General features: G+C 41.3%; 2 protein-coding genes across 5 annotated transcripts in view; both read right to left on the bottom strand.

Moving 5' to 3' along the window:
* Positions 1–472: 472 nt before the first annotated feature.
* mybphb (myosin binding protein Hb) lies at positions 473–9,459 on the bottom strand. The gene is made up of 12 exons (XM_041034817.1): positions 9,154–9,459; positions 7,576–7,710; positions 6,691–6,858; positions 3,906–3,994; positions 3,600–3,795; positions 3,380–3,519; positions 3,082–3,241; positions 2,787–2,923; positions 1,795–1,981; positions 1,600–1,653; positions 925–956; positions 473–831 (listed from the first exon to the last, which is right to left on the bottom strand). The coding sequence occupies exons 1-10, from the start codon at positions 9,389–9,391 to the stop codon at positions 1,622–1,624; spliced, it is 1,482 nt and encodes a 493-aa protein (XP_040890751.1). The 5' UTR covers positions 9,392–9,459; the 3' UTR covers positions 473–831; positions 925–956; positions 1,600–1,621.
* Positions 9,460–9,817: 358 nt separating this feature from the next.
* nav1b (neuron navigator 1b) overlaps positions 9,818–22,316 on the bottom strand; it is a 43,675-nt gene continuing 31,176 nt past the window's right edge. For 2 of the 4 annotated variants that reach the window (XM_041034077.1, XM_041034080.1), the window contains 17 exons: positions 21,889–21,897; positions 20,634–20,717; positions 20,113–20,224; positions 19,862–19,983; positions 18,941–19,119; positions 18,691–18,847; positions 18,080–18,278; positions 17,627–17,724; positions 17,428–17,523; positions 16,714–16,882; positions 15,247–15,482; positions 14,981–15,135; positions 14,772–14,843; positions 13,980–14,176; positions 13,715–13,833; positions 13,378–13,575; positions 9,818–13,275 (listed from right to left, as the gene is read on the bottom strand). In XM_041034077.1, the coding sequence (XP_040890011.1) occupies positions 13,192–13,275; positions 13,378–13,575; positions 13,715–13,833; positions 13,980–14,176; positions 14,772–14,843; positions 14,981–15,135; positions 15,247–15,482; positions 16,714–16,882; positions 17,428–17,523; positions 17,627–17,724; positions 18,080–18,278; positions 18,691–18,847; positions 18,941–19,119; positions 19,862–19,983; positions 20,113–20,224; positions 20,634–20,717; positions 21,889–21,897 (2,286 nt within the window). In that variant the 3' untranslated portion in view covers positions 9,818–13,191. The remainder of the gene's footprint in view (positions 13,276–13,377; positions 13,576–13,714; positions 13,834–13,979; positions 14,177–14,771; positions 14,844–14,980; positions 15,136–15,246; positions 15,483–16,713; positions 16,883–17,427; positions 17,524–17,626; positions 17,725–18,079; positions 18,279–18,690; positions 18,848–18,940; positions 19,120–19,861; positions 19,984–20,112; positions 20,225–20,633; positions 20,718–21,888; positions 21,898–22,316) is intronic. The other 2 variants (XM_041034078.1, XM_041034081.1) reach the window with 1 other exon arrangement.

The following is a 22,316-nucleotide window of genomic DNA, read 5'->3' as shown; positions in this document are numbered from 1 at the left end:
CTACAAGATCAGTATTATAGACCTGCATTATTATTATGGAAATCCTGGCATACTGTGATGTACTCATGGGCCGGTCTGAGCCAAATGAATAGTGCTGCTGTCTCCAGGTTCTCACTGCTCTGCTGCCAAAAGGGCCTAATACATTCAGCAGCTGAGTGAAACTTTAGTAGAGAGTAATGAAATCAATCTGTAGATACAGAGGCTTTCAGGCCTGTGAGCCCTATCAAAAAAAGCAGTGTTTATTTTTTTATTCTTGATAACCTCTTATTCTCAGACTAAGACCTTTGTGATTTGGTACTAATAACAAGGAAAAAAGATTTTTTTTTTTGAAGAAATGCGCAGTTTTAACCCAAGTAAACATTAATTTGTCACCCACTTATTATTACTAGAAACTCTGTTCTTTGTGGTTAAGCCTTTACAATACTTCTGCTGGAGGTTTCAATTTAAGACACTGTACTGAAAAAACAAAACCAGAAATTAAGTTATTTATTGATACAAACACGTAGATGTTACATGTAGATCTCCTATGAGGAACAGTAAATTCATGCTGTGATATTCGTGGCCTACACCTAGTTAGACTGACAGGATTATAAACTAGGGAGGTACAGTATTTGAACATGTGATCATTTAGTTGCCATAGACAGTATCGTTGGGGAAAAAGCTGATTGTGGACATGGATCTAGACTTAATAATGTAGTGAAAAGGCATAATGCGACAACAATTGTTCATCATAACATTGGGCAACACTCTGCAAGAGGTCACAGGCAACAACCCTTGTGTAGTGTGGTCACCAGCCATATATACATGTTCTTCCAGGAATCCAGCACTTTCCTGTAGCAATAAAGAAATGATTTAAATTTAAACTTTTACTCTTTATTCATCATTGTGGGGATCAGATTTAGAAACGCTAAAATTGTCACGCACCTTGTGCTGCAAAGGCCTCGTTCCTTCTGCTCCTAATTTGGAATCGCAACAGATGAACAAATAACAGCAACAGGTGTTAAGAGAGAGTCAGAACTGCAGCTACAGAAATGGCAGCAATTCACAGGAACAAAAAGAAAAAACTACAGCATTACACTGCTCAAAGCTCAAAAGTATTTAAATGTTTTTTAGTGTTCAGAGTATCCTGCAAATAAAAGTCTGGATCTCAGTGCCCTAAAGGAGGCTGCTGGTGCTGCTGCTGAGTCGTGGAAATGTGATTAAGTCTTCTAACCAAGTACATGAGGAGCCATTACAGATTTAATTTATGGGTGCTACCTCTTGGACTCTTTCAGTGGCAGAGGCCACCTTTTCCAAGTTTAGTGCCCTCCATGTATGGAAAGTAAGTCATGGACGAGGCAGATGTCACGTCAGGACCCATATAGACCAACCTATCCAGTACATCCAGTGTCATTGTTGAACTTTTGTGTAATTTCATTCAGTAATTTCACAGTTATCCATGCTTGCAAATGTCGCTGCAAGAGTGCAGCTCAAGTATGTTTTATAAAGTCAATCAAGATTGATAAGGTTGATTCTATTGGTTTTTGACTTATTTGACTACATATTCAGCAAATATAGTGATATGGACAATATTCAAACATGTTCCTAAGCATTTCTGACCTGTGATTATGAGGATGTTGACCTATTTCTTGTCTGCATCTGCAACCGCCGGCTCTGTTCAACAGAAAGACAAGTTATTCGTTTTCAGAGGACGAAAGCTCATATATTGGTAAAGCAAATGCCACAACTTAAATACAATGTTTACACCCATAAATAGACTAAAGATCGTAATGTTAATTGAAGATCTTGACTTACGTTTGACCTCCAGTTTGCAGCTCACAGTTGCTTCTCCGTGATCGTTCTTGGCTCTGCAGGAGTACACACCTCCGTCAAAGTTACCAGGTTTACGGATCTCCAGAGAGCAGATACCCTGGACGCAGATCTGCCTGAACTTGGGATCGTCGCCAATAATCATCTGGTTCTTCATCCATTCAACCTTGGGCTGTAGAAAAATAGATTTTTTTTTTTATTTAAAATGTTTAAAATTTTTATGCACTTCTTTCCGAGTCTACAGTAGTTGTATTAAAACGCCTAGTAAATAAATAAGAATGAGTGTTGTTTCTATTTATGTTTGTGCCATTTGGCAAGAAAAGCTCGGTTGATTGAAGTGGACACACAGCAGACACTTGATTTGGGAGTTTTAACGGCACTGACATGGTGAGGAGCTCCTGGGGCCCCACAGGGAATGTTACAAATGTGACCCTGCTTCCCCGCTGAGTTGTCACCCTTATGGCCTCTTCTCCCCCCCTGCTTCATAAGAGAAGAATACTAATTCTAGCCCTCTCATCAAGACCATCTATGCTACCGTCCTGTTGGCAACCAAAGAGGAGGCTCAGACAAAAGACTAACAGGGTCAGGTGAACACTATGAACATTGTCAGCTCAGAGCAAAGCCCCTGACAGAGATGGAGGAAAGGTGTTAGTTGAAAACTCTTAATATGTCCAGTCACCACCTTATTATGATTACTAAGCTGCTGACAAGGAGTCTAACGCACAAGGTTTGGCCTGTTGGCTTCACTGGTGTCACAGTCTAATCTAGCAGACACTGAATGCACAGTAGAAATTTAAGCTTGGTAAACTTCTGTGTTTCAACATGTAAAAGTCACATAACCACTGACCATTTCTCAAAACATACCATTAGATTTACACTAACAGAGTTTGACTGTCTTAACTGCCCTGGTAAATGAGCTAATGTTTTGCAGGAACTGCTGGTTAAATTGGAAAAGAAGGTAAATCTTGTTACTGTACTTTTGGGTGTCCCCTGACGGAGCAGAGCAGCTTGGTGCTGTAGCCGACAGTAGTGGCTCTGTCGCTCAGGGAGGTGGTGAACTTGGGAGGCTCGGAGAAGTCGTGCTCCTGGTAGTCAGGAGGCTTGTATTCAATGCCTGCCAAATGGTAGAGAAACACAGTTAGATGCACAACTGCTATTATACCTGTTATTATAGCTTAGTGACAAAAGCTTTTACAACAGACTGAACAAAGTGATGAATGCTTCCCTCCACTGCTTCGCTGTTCGGTGAGGAGTAATAGAAGAGAGAGGTACCTGTCTTCAGGATCTTGGCTTCCTCCTTTGTAACAGCAGCGTCCTCGCTCATTCCACACTTGTTCTCAGAAAACACTCTGAACTTGTAGGTGTTGCCCATGATGAGGTCAGAGATGGTGGCATTCAGTCTATGGTAATGCTCCATCACATTGAACCAGTCCTGCGAATACACAACAAAACAGCAAAGACATGATGAATAAGCCGAGAAAGTATTGAGGATTTGGATGTACTGTATGTCAATTATCAGGGGAACCCTTTTATTAATAATCATCGTTCTGTGCATTACAACACAACTTACTCCAGTCTTTTTGTCAGCCTTCTGCACTGTGTAACCTGTGATCTCTGTGTTTCCATTGTCTTTGGGTGCAGTCCACTCCAGCGCAACATTGAAGCCCCAGGTATCCACAATCTTTACACTGGCAGGAGGCCCAGGCAGCTCTGTGAACAAACACACACAAGGTTAAGTATCAAAGCATAGGGTTTTAAATGTCATCTCACAACATAACCATTTTGCTCACCAACAATTTGAAGTGTGAGGGAAGCCCTGTCCTCGAAGTCCTCCACCTTCACACACATCTCATACACTCCAGAGTCTTCTCTCTCGGATGCACGGATAAACAGGATGCTGTCTCTGTCAGTGCTGCGGATGTTCACCCTCTTTGTGTCCAGGGGCTGTCCATTCTTTGTCCAGGTGACCACAGGTTTGGGTTTACCCTTTGGGGGGAGGGGGGGGGGGTGGCAGGGATCACACAAATGAGTTTTGAGGAGCTGCACAGTCTGATTCATCATGCATGCACAGGAAGATGCAGACATCTTCAGCTTACTGTGAAGGGGATGGTCAAGTTGATCTTGTCTCCAACGTGAGCGACGTATCTCTGCCTGAGGAAACGAGGCAGACGAACCTTGGGACGGTCTAGAGAAGAAAACAAGGACAGAAACAATCGGTGATTGTTATTATAATTACTCAGCATTTTTGACAGTCTTTTTAAAAGCTCTTTTATCTGCTGCTTGTCAGTGAAGGACAGAAAAAGCCTGAACAGGATTTTGGGGCTTTGTTCAAATATCTTTGGAATGAAAGAAAAGGATTTCAGACCCTTATGTGGCCTACAAATCTTGAAGAAATCGATGAGCATGCTGAGACTCTCTAAGCCTTCTGAGTCAGGGAATTTTCACCGGTGCCATCAGGGTGTTTCTGTGCTTTAACTGGTTGTAAAAGGAACCATAAGTTTAAAGCCCCTATTATACAGCCTGTTCAAGATGGGAATGTTGGGCTTTTATTCCACCTCACCGTTCTGTTGAAAAGGTGTGGACACAGAGTTTTGTAGGGGGGCATTGTTGCTCTGGCAGTAAGGCGACAGAGGAGGTAGTCACTGAGCCAGATTAACGTCTGTTTAAAAGGGAGAGCTTCTTGTGGTGTCACAGAATATTTAGCTTTCTCAGTGCTAAGTGCTCCTATAAATGTTCAGTGGGGTTGAAGTCAGGTGACTGTGGAAGAAGGTCCATGAGAGTCTGGACTCCTTGGTCGTCTTTGGTCTTCAAGTAGTTCTTGTGGTGAATATTCCCACCAGCATGTTTCACTGTGGCTTAGTTAGCAAATGTACTGGTTAAATTGTCCTAAATCCTTGTTTCTTTTCACAGACCCCCGGCTCCCACCTCTACCTCTCTCCACTGCGCATTAGCTTGTAAAAAGCCAAAAATAGCCCATAAATTCTAAAAAGAAAATCATAAGGATAGTTAGCCACTGTGACATTTGAAATGATACTTAAGCCTCAGAAGTATCTTGCCGGGGCTCATTTGTACAAGTGCCTCGGTGAGAGGCACCACCTGCTGAGTCCAGCAGAGCAACATTTGTCAGGTCTCTAAATAAAGCAAGGCGTACTGTAGTATAACACCTCTCCTCATGACGCATGATCCGGAGCTTCAGTTTCTGTCTCACACATCAGATTGCATTAAAATAATAAATAAATTAAGCAAGACACAGAAACTATTTAGCTGCTATTTAACAGCCACTGATTTGCAAGCATACACTGGAACACAAATTCCAGAAAAAGGAAAAGAAAATGAAGTGAAGTGCATCTGTACATTACAACAAATCTACTGCATGTTGAATGTCTTATCGGATCATGTGGACAGGATTAGGCTTAATGAACATTGTACCTGTAAAGTCTGTGGCATGTTTCAAAATAAACAGTGAATCTCTGGAATTGTCATGAGATTTAGGCGTCACCTGAGAAGCTGGATCCTTACCCACCTCCCCCAACACCCCCTCTCTACTCGAGAGACAGGATGCACTGGAATTTACCATCCACCCCCTCTACTCCCAGCAGCCCCCACCTGCTTGTCACCATCGATCTTGCGGAGAGGAGCCTGACGCTCCCTCCAGCATGAATCCTGGCAGGGATCACAATGCAATGCCAAACGCTCCACAGAGAAATCTGTGTTAATAGCAGGGACATCCCAGCTATTTTTCCAAAGCTTTGTGGTCATTTTGTTGGAAACCATTCATAAATTCTATCTATATGTGGACCGCCTGGTATGGCGAACATAGCGGTGAACATGGACGTGACTATTGAAATAGTTCCAGTCCAGCAGGGATCAAGTTCCCTGTCTGACTCTCCATTACGCATAACGATGATTTGTGAGTGAGCCAAAGTAGCTCAGCTCCTCCTTTTAAAGCCCTTGGGGTCCAATCATCATTTTACCACAAATCACTTTAGAGATACTGTCCGTGATTAACACTGCAAGGTGTACAGCATCAGTAAAACCATCTACTTAACAAGTATGTGATTATCGCACTGTGCTTGGGTGGATCAGTGTTTCAGCTCAAAGTGGAAACAAGTGAGAAGACCACAGTTTTATACTATTAGCACTCCAGCTATGTGCCAACAGGACACAGACAGCTGAGAGGAAAACATTGCTGAGCTGTTTCTGTTGGACTCTTGCATTTAACAACCTCCTTTTAATATATGGCTCTATAAAGTTTAAGACGGACCTGTGTCAGATGGTATGTCCTATATTTGTTTCACCATATTTTACAGATGGATTAAGCTAATCACAAGAGAAAGTTGAATTACAAACACTTGGAAACTTGGTTTGTTATGCGTTTTGTTTGTTCTCCTCTTGAACTGTTCTGATCCCCCTTTCAAATTAAAATATTTATTCTCCATTGCAGTTACAGCTGTCTGGGATTTGATTATAATTTCGGTTCATTTGGGAGTTAATGTGTTGTGCACTGAATTTAAAAGAATAAACAGAGAAAATGGCCAAATAATGACTTTTGCAGTCTGATTCGTCACTTACTTGTGTATCAGCGCACAGTTTTATGTAGTAAAAATACCTTTTATTTTTGAATGTCAGTGATTCGTGTTGTATTTTTTTTATGTATTTTAGCCTTAAGCCTTTTTCCTGTGCTCACACTGGATCATTCTACAAGATGCATCAACAAGGTTAATGTAACATTTTTGCGGTTTCTTTTGTCTTGATTTAGTGGTGAAATAACAGAGTGAACACATTTCATTTCTTCAGCTGGAAATGAGCTCTCTGTTATTACTACGTTATGTTCTGTGCTGAAATGTATCTCGCTTGCTGTCTTTGCAAACACTTTCTTACCAGCAACCTCCTTCACCAGGACAGGCTCGGGGAGGGCAAGAGGGGGGCTGCGGCCGCCGGCGTTCACAGCCACCACGCGGATCTTCAGGCGGTCGCCGGTGGTCTGGTTCTTGATCACGTAGCGGCAGGACTTCTGCAGATCCTCGTTGACTGCTTTCCAGTCCTCAGCTGTATGGGAAAATTATACACAGTGAAGATAGACTGGCAGAGTTTACAAAGCCTTTGTTTATCTCTTTGTTAAAGGATAAAGAACTGTGATTAAAGTGGGCAGAATGTGTAAACTGCAGACAGAATGAGAGGAACAGATTCTGATTCATACAGATTATAAGAGACTGAGAATTAACAAATTAGGCCACTGAGTGCTGCTTGCTTTGCAGCTTTGTAATGAAAACAGGGATTATACATTTGACACACATTTCTTGTATTATACGGGAAATAGCTGCTCTGTGGGTAAACAGTGTTCCCTGTCTGCTAAATCAAGCCCACATTGAACTGCTGCTGATATTAGCTTAGGGCTGTAAGTCTAAAAGCAGGACCTCCAGCGAGACCACAGCAGGTCCTGAAATGCCTCTTTCCTTGTAGGGAGAAGTTAGGTAGCTCATGATATAACTCTGCGAGTGACACTTCAGGGACAGCTGCAACTGATACGGCTGACCCACTTCAAAACAGCAATTTAACATGTTCCTGAGTAGTATTTAAAATGCATTTCAACATTTTAGCAACCAGTCACACTGTATGATGATATTCAATCAGCCACTGCAATAAAAGCTCACTAAATAATTCAAAGGTTAGCTGGCATTTTGGTCACAGTGTATTAATAATCTGCCCCCTTTCGTGCACAAGCCAGTACACAGTGCACCTGGTCAAAAGCGGAGCAGGACTTACTTCCATCCTTGCAGACTTCAATGGTGTATCCATCCAGACCAGATGGTCCGATGTTCTCTGGCTGGCTCCAAATGATGGTAACTGAAGTGTCATTCTTGTCCTCAACGAACAGATCCAGTGGAACGCTTGTGGGCTCTGCAGATGCCATGAAAGCATAAAATTATTCACATGACACTTACAGGTGGCAGAAATCATGCAAATCAGAAATCAATTCAAAGCTGGAGTTCACAAGAGGTGAGGATGCAGTTGTTTATTTTAACACTGCAATAAAAAGACAACAAATGGTGAAAGGAGAATCATGTCACAGTAAGATGAAGCTGATTCTTTTTAAATGAAGGGTTACCTTTGGGTGGAGGTGGTGGAGGTGTGGGCGGTTTAGGCTCTTCTGGTGCAGGCGCCTCAGCAGCTTCAGCTAATGTTAAATAGGCATTTGCATTATTATTGGCAGCATGTAATGAGCAGAGCGATGCTACAGCATCAGATATAATCCAGATATGTACTTCACAGCTCTCTGCCCCCCGTACTGGGCGGCCAAATGATTTACAGTGCTATTACTCAGGGGCTTTTTTTTTTTTTTTTTTTTTTTAATCCAATTCGACTCAAATACCAGAACCAGAATCTTCAGTTAAAGAGAAAGGAGAGAACAGGAACACGTTCTGGTTTTGCAGGTTGGTTTACCACCTGCAGGTGCTTCAGAGTCAGCAGCTGGTGGCTTCTCTGTAGCAGGTGAAGCAGCTGTTATTAGAGGCTAAAAGCTGGATCAGTGGATATGTAGCGCTGTGAAAATATTTCATGACATTTTCAAAATGTCGTAAAAATAAAAAAGGGAAAGTTGAAATGAGCAGAAATGAGTGAGTTAGGTGGTGAAGAGAGATTCCTCTGGGAGTCTCACTCCACCATCTGCAGCTGGCTGATCTACAGCAACGGGAGCAGCAGCTTCACCGGATGTGGATCTTAGATGTTAAACGGCAAAATCAATGTTCACTGAAGATGATGTTAAACAGTAGAAATGGTAAATAAAGTTGTTCTGTCAATAAACAATAAACAGATGAGGTTTGTAATGTGAGCACTGCAACCCAGTGAAGTTTTTTTTTTTTTTTTTCACAGTTCATTCAGGTTTGTTAAAGTTTGCTTGTTAGGCGTTAGGATGGAGCTCTCACTGAAAGCGCATATTAGCAAAGACTTCAGGAGTTAACATCTCAGAGTTTTGCCGAAGAAAGGCTGCGCGTCCTTGAAGCACAAAAAGCGCATCAGTGAGTTTAAGTGACTTTTAGAACTGAGGTGGCCAAAAGATAAAGGGGTCCGGTTTATGCAGTAACCATGCAGTTTCCGTTTTATGTGTGTAAGTCCTTATCCAGGGCACCTCCGCACTGAGCGCGCACAAGCGCACGTGCGTAAAGGGCAGCCTACCGCGTGCTTACCGTGAGCCGAACCAACTACTTAGGCTTAGGAAACGGTTAAACAACGTATCCAACATTCATCCACCAAGACTAGACCAAGAAAATAAAGGTGGGTTGTGGGCATCTATATGACCGACGACAGCTCAAGGCTCATACGCCGCTGTGCTCGGGGCTTTACCATCAGCGGGTGGAGGGGTGGGGGGTTTGGGCTCCTCAGCTGCCGGGGCCTCCTCAGCAGGTGCAGCTTCGCCTTCAGCGGGGGCTGGGGCGGCTTCGGCAGGAGCGGCCTCGGCGGGAGCGGGCTCCGGAGCGGGTTCGGGAGCGGGTTCAGGGGCCGGCTCTGGAGCCTTCTCCTCCTCCTTCTTGGCTGGTTCTTTCTTAGCCGCCTTCTTGATTGGGGCAGGCTTGGACGGCATGTTGGAGGTTGCAGCTAATTCCCAACTCGGTTAAGTCCTTAAAACTGAATCCAATGCCATCATTCCTGCGGGGGTGGCAGACTTATATAGAGCTCAGCAGGTCCAAGCACCGCCCCCAGTGAATTACATGTAACAGATACTGGGCACCATGTATGACTCAGACCACCATGTCTATTTGTCTCACTCATCACCACGCATTGTACATCATTAGTAAATTTAATTTAATTTTAAGTTAATCACTATGTTACACATATAACATTACCACTGTTCAAGTTTCCATGAAGCACTGAGAACTACAAATTTGGCAAATTCAATATAAAATTCATATGATTAATGCATGATTACAGCATATGCAGTACTAGAGGAGTGTTGCAGTTCCTATTAATAGGGTGACCACTGTCAAACTGATACACAAGAAGCGGCAGAATAAATATAACATGTATTTTATTGATTCCAACAAACAGTGATAGGTGGATGAAAGCCTTCAGAAGCATGCCTTATCCATGTACTGGACCCAACTCTTAAGAAATATACCTTTCTCTCAATTACTTTTTTTTTTTCCCCTCCACAATGATTGTTGCCGCATCCAGAATGCTGACCTATTTACAATCTTTACAATGATGTCCTGTACAAAATAGAGAAATTAAGTTTTACAAAGGATTCTTTAGAAAAAAAAGAAATATCAAATATCTGAGTATTAAAAAGGAAAACATTATCTAGAATGATTTTCCTAAACAATACATCAACGTTAACATTTGTTCCTCATCACACAGCAAGTTTACATGCATTTACAACACTTAGAAACCCTTAACATCTGCACGTCAGTGACATTAGATACCGCATAACATTTTTTTTTTTAAAATCTTAGTTTAGTCCACAACAAGCTTTGCAAAAATATGACTATCAGCAACCTGTATTGGCCTAAGATATCAGATTTTTCTCGTTACCTGTTTTAATTCTACTTAAAATCAACTATGCAAACTGTGAAGAGCTGAATCTTACCAACTATTTCAGGCTCATAATTTGATTTTTAATCATCTCTATTTGTTTATCGTCATTTGACCATTTAACAAATCCAGCTGTGTTACTTTTGTTGCCATTCATAAGGACAAAACACGTGAAACAGCTTCCAAGCAGCTGAATTTCTTTAACTACATCTATAAACCCTGTCTTCAATGCAACGCCAAACAAGTCCTCCTCTCTTTAAGGCTCAGCATCACCTGCTCACGCAAGCTTCTGCTTTTATCCTGTTCTGCAGTTTAGCCCAAATTAAGAACCCAAGGACAGACCAGATGAAAACACACCGAGTTTGCTCGTGAAGTTCAGACGTTTGCTGATTGCCAACACCAGTAGAAGTTGCTGCATAGTCCTGATACACTAGTAAGCGAACACAAATCACAGCTACAGTACTACAGAGCAACAGGCACAACAACCAGTGAATGAGATGAGAAGCTTGAGCTGATGGCTTTTGTTAACCTGCAGAAACAGATCAGGGTGGGGTCGGTACTGTCTAATACCTGAAGTATTTACAATGACGGAAATGATTCTCAAACAGCACATAGCCAGAGTGAGAGTCACGGGCCATTGGGCCTCTTTTCCTCTGACGTATTTAATTCATTCCTTTTGACCAATCAGAGCTGCGGATCATCTTAACATTTTGTTATCAGCCTTATTCAAACACTGCACTAATGAAGCTTTGAGCAGCTCAGACATTGTGTCTGAGCTGCTCAAAGCTTAAAATGTTAAACTTTCTTATCAAGCTGTCATAAAAGTGGTCTGACATTCATTTACAGGGTTTACGTACATGTGACGTTTAGTCTGAGCACCTAAACAATGACACAGTTGGGGATGAAGAGGTGAATTATTTCCACACCACTTGCACAACCATATGTTTTATCTGTCGCTTACTCCATTAGGGCTTCTTTACAAAAATCTACACAAAGTACCTTATAAAGTATTTAAATATTTTGCTTTTTACTCTTTCCTTGGAACAAGTACTTTTTTCGTTTGTTTCCGTGTCATGTACCCAAAATGTTCTCAAATATGAATACCGTACGACATCAACGTGTGCGCACACCATACAATGTCTCACATAACTTCACTGTTTGTATGTAATGTCTTCAACACTTTGTCAACAACATGTCCTAAAAAATATCAGAAATAATCTTCCAGATCAGTTTCACTTTTCTTTAGCATTTGACTGATCTATGACACAAAACTCTTTGCTAACCTAACCCGAACATCTACATAATCTTTATTCAACACTAAAACAGTCTGGGTTAAAAAGCACCATACGTACCTAAATGGTGATAATAAGCGTAAGTGATAAGAAATTTTTAACTCCGGTTGTGATGAACTGCACGAACTGTTGCAAATGAAATGGGCATAGGTAGCTTTAAATTCACTCTACTCAGCCATTGTTAAAAGTGTTTTGCAGTGGAGCTTTGTGATAAGGCTTCCTTTAAAAGCACCTACTACATGACTGGTACTGTTATATGGTTGTTTTCTATACATTCTTAGTTAAACTTAAACCCTTTATGTGACAGTCAATATGCATGATTAAAGTACAGTATTTGGTTCAGTATATTAGATATTTGCACCAACTAATGTAGATAAAATAACTGCGATGCAGCCTGATTGTATGTACATAATATATACAGTATACTACTCTGAACATGGGGGGAAAAGATTTCAAACAAACATAGTCTTTCCTAGATAAATTGTGTAGTCAAAGAAATCTGAATTGGATTCAAATAGCATTTGCTCTATCTGTTTCAGAGGGTCTTTGTTATGTTATATTATCCCTGGGTACTAAGTATTTAATACCTGAAATATATATATATAGCAACATTGGTGACACTTATTGTTTTACATAAAGCAGTTCATAAAACTAAATTAAGTGCTTGGAAAAAAATGGTCACATCACTAATAATTAAGTTCTGTTGTATGCAAAAGAGTATGACAGCAAGTTTAATTTTCCAACTTATAAACCATAAAAGTAGATGTAAAAATGTGAAAACTTAGACTGAAAACAACCATGTAGCTGTAGTTTTGTTCTGAAAAATAAATTTGATTAATTGAAATAAATAACGTAGGAAGTTAAAGTAAAACTGATTTCTGACTGTCTTAGCTGGGATGATATTGATGAAAGCACCAGTATACTCTGCTGAAGTTGAGGTGACTTTGACGTCTTTGTTGTTAAGGCATTTGAATTTGTTTCACCTGCTTGGGTTGTAAAGTTCAGGATTGCATATGTATAAGATTTGGCCTTCAAAGACTTATACAGTAGATATGTACCAAAGAACTTTGCAATAAACAGTAGCATCTGTCATGCTGTCATACTCTTTTCCAAAATGAGTCACCATTAATTGAGAATAGCTCCTGTTGACAAGCACTCCACATCCCATGATGCACTTGAGCACAATACAAGATGGACTGTGTGTGCTGTCACAGAAATCACCTGAAGTTTAAGTGCTGAGACAGTGAGCTTCATAGTGACCTATTAGCACCAGTCTAAGAGTACTGAGGGCTAACGTGGTGGTAAAGGGTCAAATATATAGTAAAGTAATAGAATATAGTTTTTCATTCAATACTTGTGAACAGTTTTTGAAAATACTGTATGTATTAAAATGATCTGTAATAACTCAGTTACACTTTTAACCTACTGTGGGAATGACGGTTTAAATCACCCTATAACCATTTCTCAGGGTTCGTTTGTTCCTGAATGAGCACTGCATCAGTGCTGTGGACGAAAAAAAGAAAAGTTTGAAGTGCTAAGTGTTAAAGTGTAAGCTTTGAGTTCAAAGTTTAGGCAGGCTAGGGTCTTCTTTATCTGGGGATTCAATGTAATTGGCAGCCTCTTGAAGTTTCAAAAGCATTGCCATCTACAACAAAGAGAAGAATTGAGAAATCAGAAATCTTAAAGGATCCACTTATAATTCTGACAAAACTCACAAAAAATATCATCATGTGTATGAAAAGATTACCAGAGGATCAGATTCCATGGAGCTGGGTGGAGTTTCCTTGTGAGGCCTCTCCTCGCAGGGCTGACCAGGGCTGCTGGAGCCGATGCTTGGGGGAGGAAGGTGGAACAGCTTTGCCTGGTCCTGCTGGGCAGACGGCCAAGGCAGTGTGCCCCTCACCCACTCTACTGGGTCCTCCCATACCGCCTTCTGGCCATGGACCTTAAGTGTCACAACATACCACAACAGTAAAATTAGAGTGTAACATTTCCTGTGAAAGGGAAGCCAGCAGTACCTCCTGAGGAGGAATCTCATGAGGGCTGGAGACGGTTCTCTGGGTTTGCTGCCAGTCGCTTCTCACCTTGATGCCATCCTTGGCTCCCTCTTGCAGGTATGGAATAATAGAGTGGTTCCAGAGATCAATGAACCACGATCGAAACTCATCCACTGTGACTGGACATGAGAGGAAAAAGCACGGGCCTGAGGGGACAGGGGAGAAAGACGAAAGTACTGTGAGTAAACACGGAGAAAAACACCATTCACAGAAATAAAGTTGTCAATACTCCCTACAAAATACAAAAAAGAGCCGCTTTTTTCAGTCATGCCCTGTCCTGCGTGTTTCATACCAATGAGGAAGTCTGATGTGCTGTGCTTCTCCAGGAAAGTGTGAAGATGATACCAGAGTTTGGGCACCCAGTCTAACACCTTGATCAGGTCTTCATTGGTCAGGCTCCTCTCATCCTCCGACTCCATCAGCTTCCTGTGCAAATATCGCACCAGGAAGCCGTTGGCTGGTTCTACATTGTTGGAGAAGGTCACCATCCTAAGACAATGAAAGGTTCAAGCAAAAAGTCATATCACAATACAAACAAGTGAGTGTGTAAATCAGTGGGCTAGCACGTTGGCCATATACTGGATTATATTGTTTTATCTACGTCAACATTAGATTTCCTGAGTTTACAGTTTAAGTTAAAGGGATGTCCTGGATGAAAACTGGACTGAGACCTACAAACAGTTCCTGACATATTTTGACAGTGGAAAGTTCTTATTTATTTTAGATATATCCTGTTACTTCATCAATGTGACTGTATCATTCCAAACAATATCGCAAATCCCTCAGTAATGTGACGTAAGATTTCTCTCAAAAGGATGTAAAAATGCTGCTTAAACAGCCTCAATGTGAGTAATAGTGAGAAACATCACAAAGTGAAATCATTATTGTTATTCACTGACTGAAAATAGGCTTTATTAAATCAAACTATCTATCATATTGCACATAAACACATTAACTCACGCTTTACTATTGACCTGCTGACAGATGCCTTTATTGTATTGACTGGTTTATACTACAGTGAGCTTCAAATCTAATCTCAGCATAATCAGGAAGAATCCATCCGTTCACGGTTTCTTCAACCAACCTGAAGCTGAGATGCAGGCCATGGTTCGCAATCATCTTCACAGGCTGATTGCTTGTTCCAATAATGTAAGGGCTAAAATGAAAAACATGACATACTTTAGATTATAATAAACAATTATATAAATATCTTACTACTATTTATATGAATAAATATCTTGTGTTAATATTTATATAAATATTTTTCGAGCCATTTTTTAATGTGTGGATTACCATTTGTGATATTTGCAGGTGAGAGCACCATTAACGAGTTCACTGATGGAAGCAGGATCATGAATATCGTCCAGAATGACCACCAGCGGTATTTCTGATGTACTGGTTTCCCTATCTATTTGATTGGCCAAGTTGGAAAGATAGAGCTGCAGATCCTGAGGAGAGAAAGAGAGAGACATTGACAGAAGATGACGAACAGAGGCTGACAACATTACACTAACATTACACTGTTGTACAAATTATTATGTGACATCAGTGTCTGTCACCTTGCATGACTGGCGGTGCATGTTGAAAGTGACTGCGATGCCGTCAGTGACTTCACGGGCGCTGCGGTCCACCAGGTACTCAGCCAGCCGGGAAGCAAGGTAGGTCTTACCCGTCCCGCTCGGTCCAGACAGGATAAGACGGCGGTGTTTGAGTAGCAGACTGATGTAGTGTTGCATCATGGGTTTGGGAATCAGTGTTTCAAATACCAGGCTGTCCACACACTTCTCCTTCAAACCTGAACACAGTGAGGGAAAAGTGAAAATGAACTGTGCTGTAATGAACAGTGAAGTTGACAACTATCTGCTAATTACCCAGGACACATTAGAATTAGTGATAAAGTGCAGTTTGATACTTGATATTCAAGTGCTTGTTAAGAATAATGTTAATATCTATACTGGAGAGAATATACATTACAAACAGGAAGGGACAGGGCAGGAAGATGTTGTGAAAATGGATTTATATCACCTCCCATGTCCTTCATAAGCAACATGGAGCTCAAGCATTTTGCTCTGAAAATAACTTGTCAAGTGTAGCGAGTCAGTCCACCCTCCACCAGCCTGCAGAAGTGTAATGTTCTGCCTTAACATCTATGGGGCCCATGTGTCTGAGGCTGGTCGACCAGCTGGGCCCGGCTGCACTGAGATCATGTTACCCAGAGCTCTGTCTGGGCTGCCGCTGCTTTCCCAGCTCTCCTAGCACTTCGCTCCTTGCATTCCTTCATGCAAAGGTGCAGAGGGGTCGACTACCAAACCAGAACCTCGACTCTCCTCTGTGATCACAGCTCTGGTTTAGAATCACTGATGGGCTCCACATATGTGCTTCTTGCAAACCAAAACACTGCTGCTATTGAAAAACACTGTATATAATCCACATATATCTGTACTTGTAGTGATAATGTCAAGACTGAATGCATAATATAACCAAATTAATCAAAAATATATATTTAAAAAATCTATTTCTAGAAACATATATTTTAATGTTGTTAAATGAATGATTTCATCAGCTGCTACAGGGTCATTTGAGTTTATCTGAGGACAGCTCACAGAAACTCAATGTACCTGAGTAAACACTTAATATAAAGTTGTAAAACAAAAACAAAAAAAACAACACTAAATCTGACATACAGACATACAGGCCCAGATACAGTCAGTCTGACAGACATTAGGATTTACACTCAGTTGGGACTTGGATCTTCAAATGATCTAAAATGACTAAAAATGTAAGCTGGACTAACTCCAGAAAGGAAGACAGCAGACATTCGAGTGCTCACACAAATAATTGTATCTCATTAGCCCAAATTCTGGTTGACAAGAGGAATCAAAAGCATTTTTTAAATTGTGCATAACAGTGCTGAATAAAACTTTGTGTTTCAAAAATATATTCAGTTTAATCAAATCAGGTAATAAATTAATATTCCATAAGATAAATCCATGCTCTTATTGTACATGTCACATGTCTTCACAGACCTTTCAGAGACACAGTGATGCCGCTGGGGCCTCGGGACATGCAGCGGGAGGGCTGGGTCTCAGGAGCCTCTCCTCCCAGCACTCTCTTTATGTGGCCAATACTGTAACTATAGATGGAGTCGGTAGACAATCCCAGACTGGCGGTGGGGTCTACTTTGGTTATGTACACCTGGAGGAAATGGATAGAAAACGTGAACTGAGTAAAACTGTCCCTAAGGGTTAGGGTTAGGGTTAACCCTAACCCTAACCCTAACCCTAAACAGGATTTTCTGTTTGCAGGCAGAATGGCACAAAATGAGAACAACTGTCCCTCGTGATGTTTCAGAGCAAGCTTCAATACCTGCCAAAGGTGAAAATAAATATGATCTGTACATGGGGGTTACAAGCTCCTCATGAGCCCTTTGGTTTTATTGGGTACCATACACACTATGAAATGAACCATACTAGAAAGACCTGGACAACCTTGTTAAATTTACTTACAGTAAATTAAAATTCCTCTTTTACTATGTTTGTCCATGTTAATAAAAAACAGAACTTCAGTGGGAGCGTATATGCTATTTCTGTATCTTAGTTTTCACCGCTCTGCAGAGGTTGACCTCTTTGAAGGAACAACATGCTAAATTTAATGTGACAGCTGAATCACAAATGTGAACATGCTTGATGCAAACAGTACATTCAGTTCCTGGACAGGTCACATCAAAGGAGGCATCTCACCTTGAAAGCCTGGCTGACGGCTGAATCCAGCATGGTCCAGTCCATCCTGCCATTCACCCTGACAGTGCCCACAAAGAAATCCTGCTGTTTAACCTCCTGTTAATACACAGTGCAACAAAAGGGTGATTCAGAGATTTACAACAATCTTTATTAGTCTGACGAGGCTGCAGAAGAAGCACAACACAAACAACATACTTACATCTTTGAAGACGTGTAAATCTGCAACACAAACCACCACCCTAACACGGTGATCATCTCTCTGTGAGGAAAGGCTGAGAGAGTCTGTAGTGTGGACATCTACCGAAGAGTAAACAAAAGGAAAAGAAAGAGAAAAGAAAGCTCTTCTAGCATTTGTGACACAAGTTGGATCAAGATGTAAACAACAATTTTTTCTTTTTATTTTTTTACACTGCCGAATAAAATAAAAGCAGGTGATTTTTTTGTTTTTAAAGAATATAAATAACGTGATTTGGCATTTAACTGTCATACTCTAAATGAAAGTACAGATTAATAATTAGTATTGGAAAAATTATAAAAAATTCTACATGATGATGATTGCATTTCTGACTGTAGATGGTGGCTGTAGTTACTCCACTGTAATATGACCATATTGACCATATGAGTAAGTACATTTTCAGGGACTGAACTGTACCTGAGCTGCTCCCCTCACTCAGCCCTCTGCTGTAGCTCTTGGGCATGTGCATGGCTACTGACTGTCGAGGTGATGAACTTCCCAGCGCTGTGAGACCTGAGGACTGGGAGACAGAGCTTGAGGGTCCGGGAGATGGACAAGGGGACAGACCACCTGTCTTCAGCTGGTCGTTCTCAGCCTTCAGGTTTTCCACTGTCCTCTACAGATCAAATCAGTGTTACTGCAATGTTCATAAATCACAGGGCCATCTCCATAATATGACTGCGGTGATGATCTTTTGCCTACCGACAATTATAACACTGAAGGTGATATTTGTTGAGTTTTACACATGAACCATTACAACAAAAAACGACAACACACAACAAAATAAATTATGTTACAAGGTGAACCTTGGAGTGCAACTATAGTAGTAGAAAAGTGGCTGAAAAGTCAGAAAACTTTCAAAAAATTACCGATACATTTGGGTTTTTGTAAAAACAAAAAACAAAAGAAATCAGCATCTTCAAATATTTGTACACAGTACAGTGGTCAAATTTTGGCATCCCCATCACCAGAACATGTTTGAGAAAGTAATAAACTAAAAATAATGAAAAGGATCATATCACGCATACCTGCATGCTGTTCATGGCCTCCTGCAGCTGCTCCAGCTGATGAGCAGAGCTCAGAGCTTCCAGGCGGATGTCTGTCAGTTTTCGCTCCTTCTCCCACAGCTCTGTACGCAGTTCTGTTACAACCTTATCATCCCCCACGTCACCTCCTTCACTGAGACTGGAGACATTCAGTTCACATAAGATGACATTAGAAAAGACCCCCAGACTGACAGTCTGAGATCACTGCAGGTAGATCATTATGGAGATTTACCCGGATGACAGTGCGGAGGTTGAGGATTTCATTGTCGATGGAGGATTATCACCATCATGGTGGACCTTGGGGGAGGAAGGTGCAGAGGATTCTGGGGTGGCAATCTCCTCGATGTCAGCATACGGCCCTGATGGCTTGGAACCCTTCTTACTAAAGGCCTTATTGAAGGAGCTCCGTAACTGAAATACGAGAAATATGAGACCGAAATGAGGACTACAACACACATTAACAAGTAAGTCTTGAAAGCACTGTTGAGCTGCTGCTATCAGAGAACCTTTTCTTGTGACCAGAGTGTTTTTGTCATCATTTGTTCCCTGTTAACTTTCTGGTACGCACTGTGAAATTTCTGTAGACATATATAAATACACATAAAACCATGATTCTATAATTTAACATTTTATTATGACCATAACATGGTAAAAAGTAATTCACAAGTATGACTCATACTGTGCATGCGGGTTGGAGAAGAGGAGGGGCTTTAGGGGAGGAGGGGGTATACAGCTTTATTTACTGTAGCAACATCACTTACCTCAAAGACCTAAAATAAAATGCAGGGCAGCATGAGGGAGAAATCAGAGTCATACTTAATAAAAGAATCGGAACAAGATAGGGGGGAATCACGTATACACACATGCAGGAGCACAAACTAGGACAGCCACTGCCTGAATTATTCTGAACAAATACAACTTAACAAAGATAATAGCTAAGATAATTGTTCTTTTCATTTATTCGGGATAACATATGTGTGGAAATGATGCCACACAAAACATAGCTGATTCCTGATGTGGTGAACCCCAATCCACAGGTGCTCCAAATAACTTAATACTAATTTGTAAATGTCTGAACAAACCGATACACCCCAAGCATTTCTAATCATCGTGACCACCTCAAATCAGTGTGCTTCTGCCTGCAAGTCCTCACCCAGCTCTTCTTCTTCTTCTTCTTGGCCTCCTGCTCTTTGAGACTACCCATACTTGAGTGGCTGGTGGTGCTGGTGAGGCTGGAGATGCTTTCTGAGGAGTTCTGGCGATTGATGAGCAGCTCTGAAAACCAGGAGAGAAGAGAGCAAACCGTATATTGGGAGACAAAGCTGAAACTCCTATCTTAATCTTTCCATGTGTTTCTTTTGTTCAGCAGTCCTAATCATGCTCTTCATTCCAAGCAAACCATACCTTTAGGTGTGATGTCTGGATTACTGAGAGCCCCCTGAATTATTTCTTGGGCCTCTGTATTTTTGGCCTTCAGAATCTCGATGGTGTCCTTCAGCTCAGTGAGTTCAGAGTCCTGAAGAGGTGAAACATCAGTATTTATTCATGTTAGCTTGTTAGCTGGTAACTGAACCAAGATTCATCTGATCAGAGGATTGTGGAATGTCTATCTGCTTTCAGTTAGGATGACAAGTTGTGTTGAGTGGCTGATGACAACATAGAAACCCCCCCCCATGCGAACCTTTGACCCACATCTCATTACCAGAACAACTATGTCACCTATGTAACTTCTCTTTCACTGACAGGATCTAATATACAGTAAAGCAGCTGAATGATGACCAGACTAATCATTTTATCCTCACCATCATGCATTTATTGAGTATGTCTTCAAGTGTTATGGAAATGTTTTCAAAATTTTCTGTATATACTGTATGTAAAAGGAAGCTGTCACAGATGGTAAAACAGTCATTAGCATCCCAAGATACCTTTTGCTCAGAGGAGACCGACAGGGTCTGCAGGCGCGCTGTCATCAACGCCAGGCTCTGCTCAAATGCTGCTACCAGATTAGCCTTTAAGAGAAAGACACAGAGGGAGAGGGAGGTGGAGAAAGAAAGACAGAGAGAGTGGGGGAGTTGAGACAGCAAACAGGTATGAGTCACCAACTGAATCAAATCAGTCTGCAGTCTGACACGATCACAGCACATCAAGCAAATGGCTCTCTCTCCGTCTGCTGGGAAAAGAGGGAGGGGATGGAGTGGTGGACAGCTGTGGATGATGTCAGAGATGAAAGAGGATGTTAGGGTAATGGTGGTGAAGGAGGGCAGCGGTGTGTGGCTGGGGGACAAACCTCGTCAACCTCATGTAGCACGTTTGACCTTTAGGCTAGGATGTCTCACACCATTGCTGATGATGGAGCGTCACAGCCATGGCTGACACCATCATGTTAAATTTACCAAGAAATGATCACTAGTCCTCTTTTTGTGCCTTTATTTGTTTAGTGTCTTTTCTTTAGTTTGGTAGTTTAGGTGCTGGGGTCCAACAGCCCATCATGTGGTTGGCCTGAGTGACTTCCCTTCTTTTTGTTAAATTTAGTCAGACTGTCATTCTCTTCTTCGTTCCTTTATGCTGGTAACTTGCTAGTTTAAGAACGACCCTTTGTGGAGGTTGTAACAGTCATAACCACTCAGTTAAAAAATATAATCCCCTTTCAATCTTTCCATAGAGCAGCAGGCAGTTTTTGGCTGCTTTAAGACGTGTGACATCACCTGTAAGTCCATTTCTTTGCTTTTGTTTGTATCATGACTGTATTTCTTTCTTATCTCTAAAAACTGTATCTCAAAATCTACCCTTCTAAGGAAATGATCAGGAATAGTCAATTAGTCGATCAGCAGAAAATATAATATCTAATAGTTTAATCATTCATGTAATTTTTCAAGTAAATATGCCATATATCATTGTGAAACCTTTGGACTGCAGAATATGTCACCTTGAGTCCCAAGAAACTATGCTAAGTAGTTTGGCATTTTACAGACCGAATAAATCATTGACAAAAAATATTCAACAGATTAACAGATACTGAAAATAATAATTAGTCAACATGCTTCAAGGTAGGCGTTGAGGGTTGACTGTGCCACACTGTAAGCCCAACAGAGATGTCTGACAGCAACACGTTAGTTTGATGTCCACTCAGGATCATGTGGAAGCGACAGAGAGCGCTCTGGAAGCAACAGTCCAACAAACCTGGCCTAGCTGCTACACCCAGCATCCAGAGGTGCGGGCCAGCGGGAGGCACGCAAGGAGCAGCAGCAAGTCCAGCAGTCAATACAGCCATGAGTGTAAAAGAGAGGGACAGAAGTGTTAGGGGTGTGAGAAAAATACTCAAAAACATAAAACATATCCAAAAATATATAACACACACACACACACACACACACACACACACACACACACACACACACACACACACACACACACACACACACACACACACAAAGAGGCTTCACACAGTCACTTTATGTTCAAAACACCCCAGTTAGTTGATAGTTTAGCAAACCGAGTGAGTAAACTGTTCTGTGCAGTGAGAAAATTAGAAAAAGCAGCAGTGGGAATTTTGTTTGGTAAAGCTGAAATAAGTTAAAGTTAAAAGTGAGTATTAAGGGATAAGGTTA

The sequence above is a fragment of the Toxotes jaculatrix genome, chromosome 3, assembly GCF_017976425.1.
Source record: "Toxotes jaculatrix isolate fToxJac2 chromosome 3, fToxJac2.pri, whole genome shotgun sequence".
In the NCBI taxonomy this organism is placed as follows: domain Eukaryota; kingdom Metazoa; phylum Chordata; class Actinopteri; family Toxotidae; genus Toxotes; species Toxotes jaculatrix.
This window is presented reverse-complemented; position numbering and strand designations above follow the sequence as displayed.

Excerpts from the sequence above, each read along its gene's own strand:
- mybphb (XM_041034817.1), bottom strand. The coding sequence starts at position 9,391 with ATGCCGTCCAAGCCTGCCCCAATCAAGAAGGCGGCTAAGAAAGAACCA. Across the intron at positions 7,711-9,153 it reads CACCCCTCCACCCGCTGATG|AGCCCACAAGCGTTCCACTG; the intron begins GTAAAGCCCCGA and ends TGGCATCTGCAG. Across the intron at positions 3,242-3,379 it reads AGGCTGACAAAAAGACTGGA|GACTGGTTCAATGTGATGGA; the intron begins GTAAGTTGTGTT and ends GTGTATTCGCAG.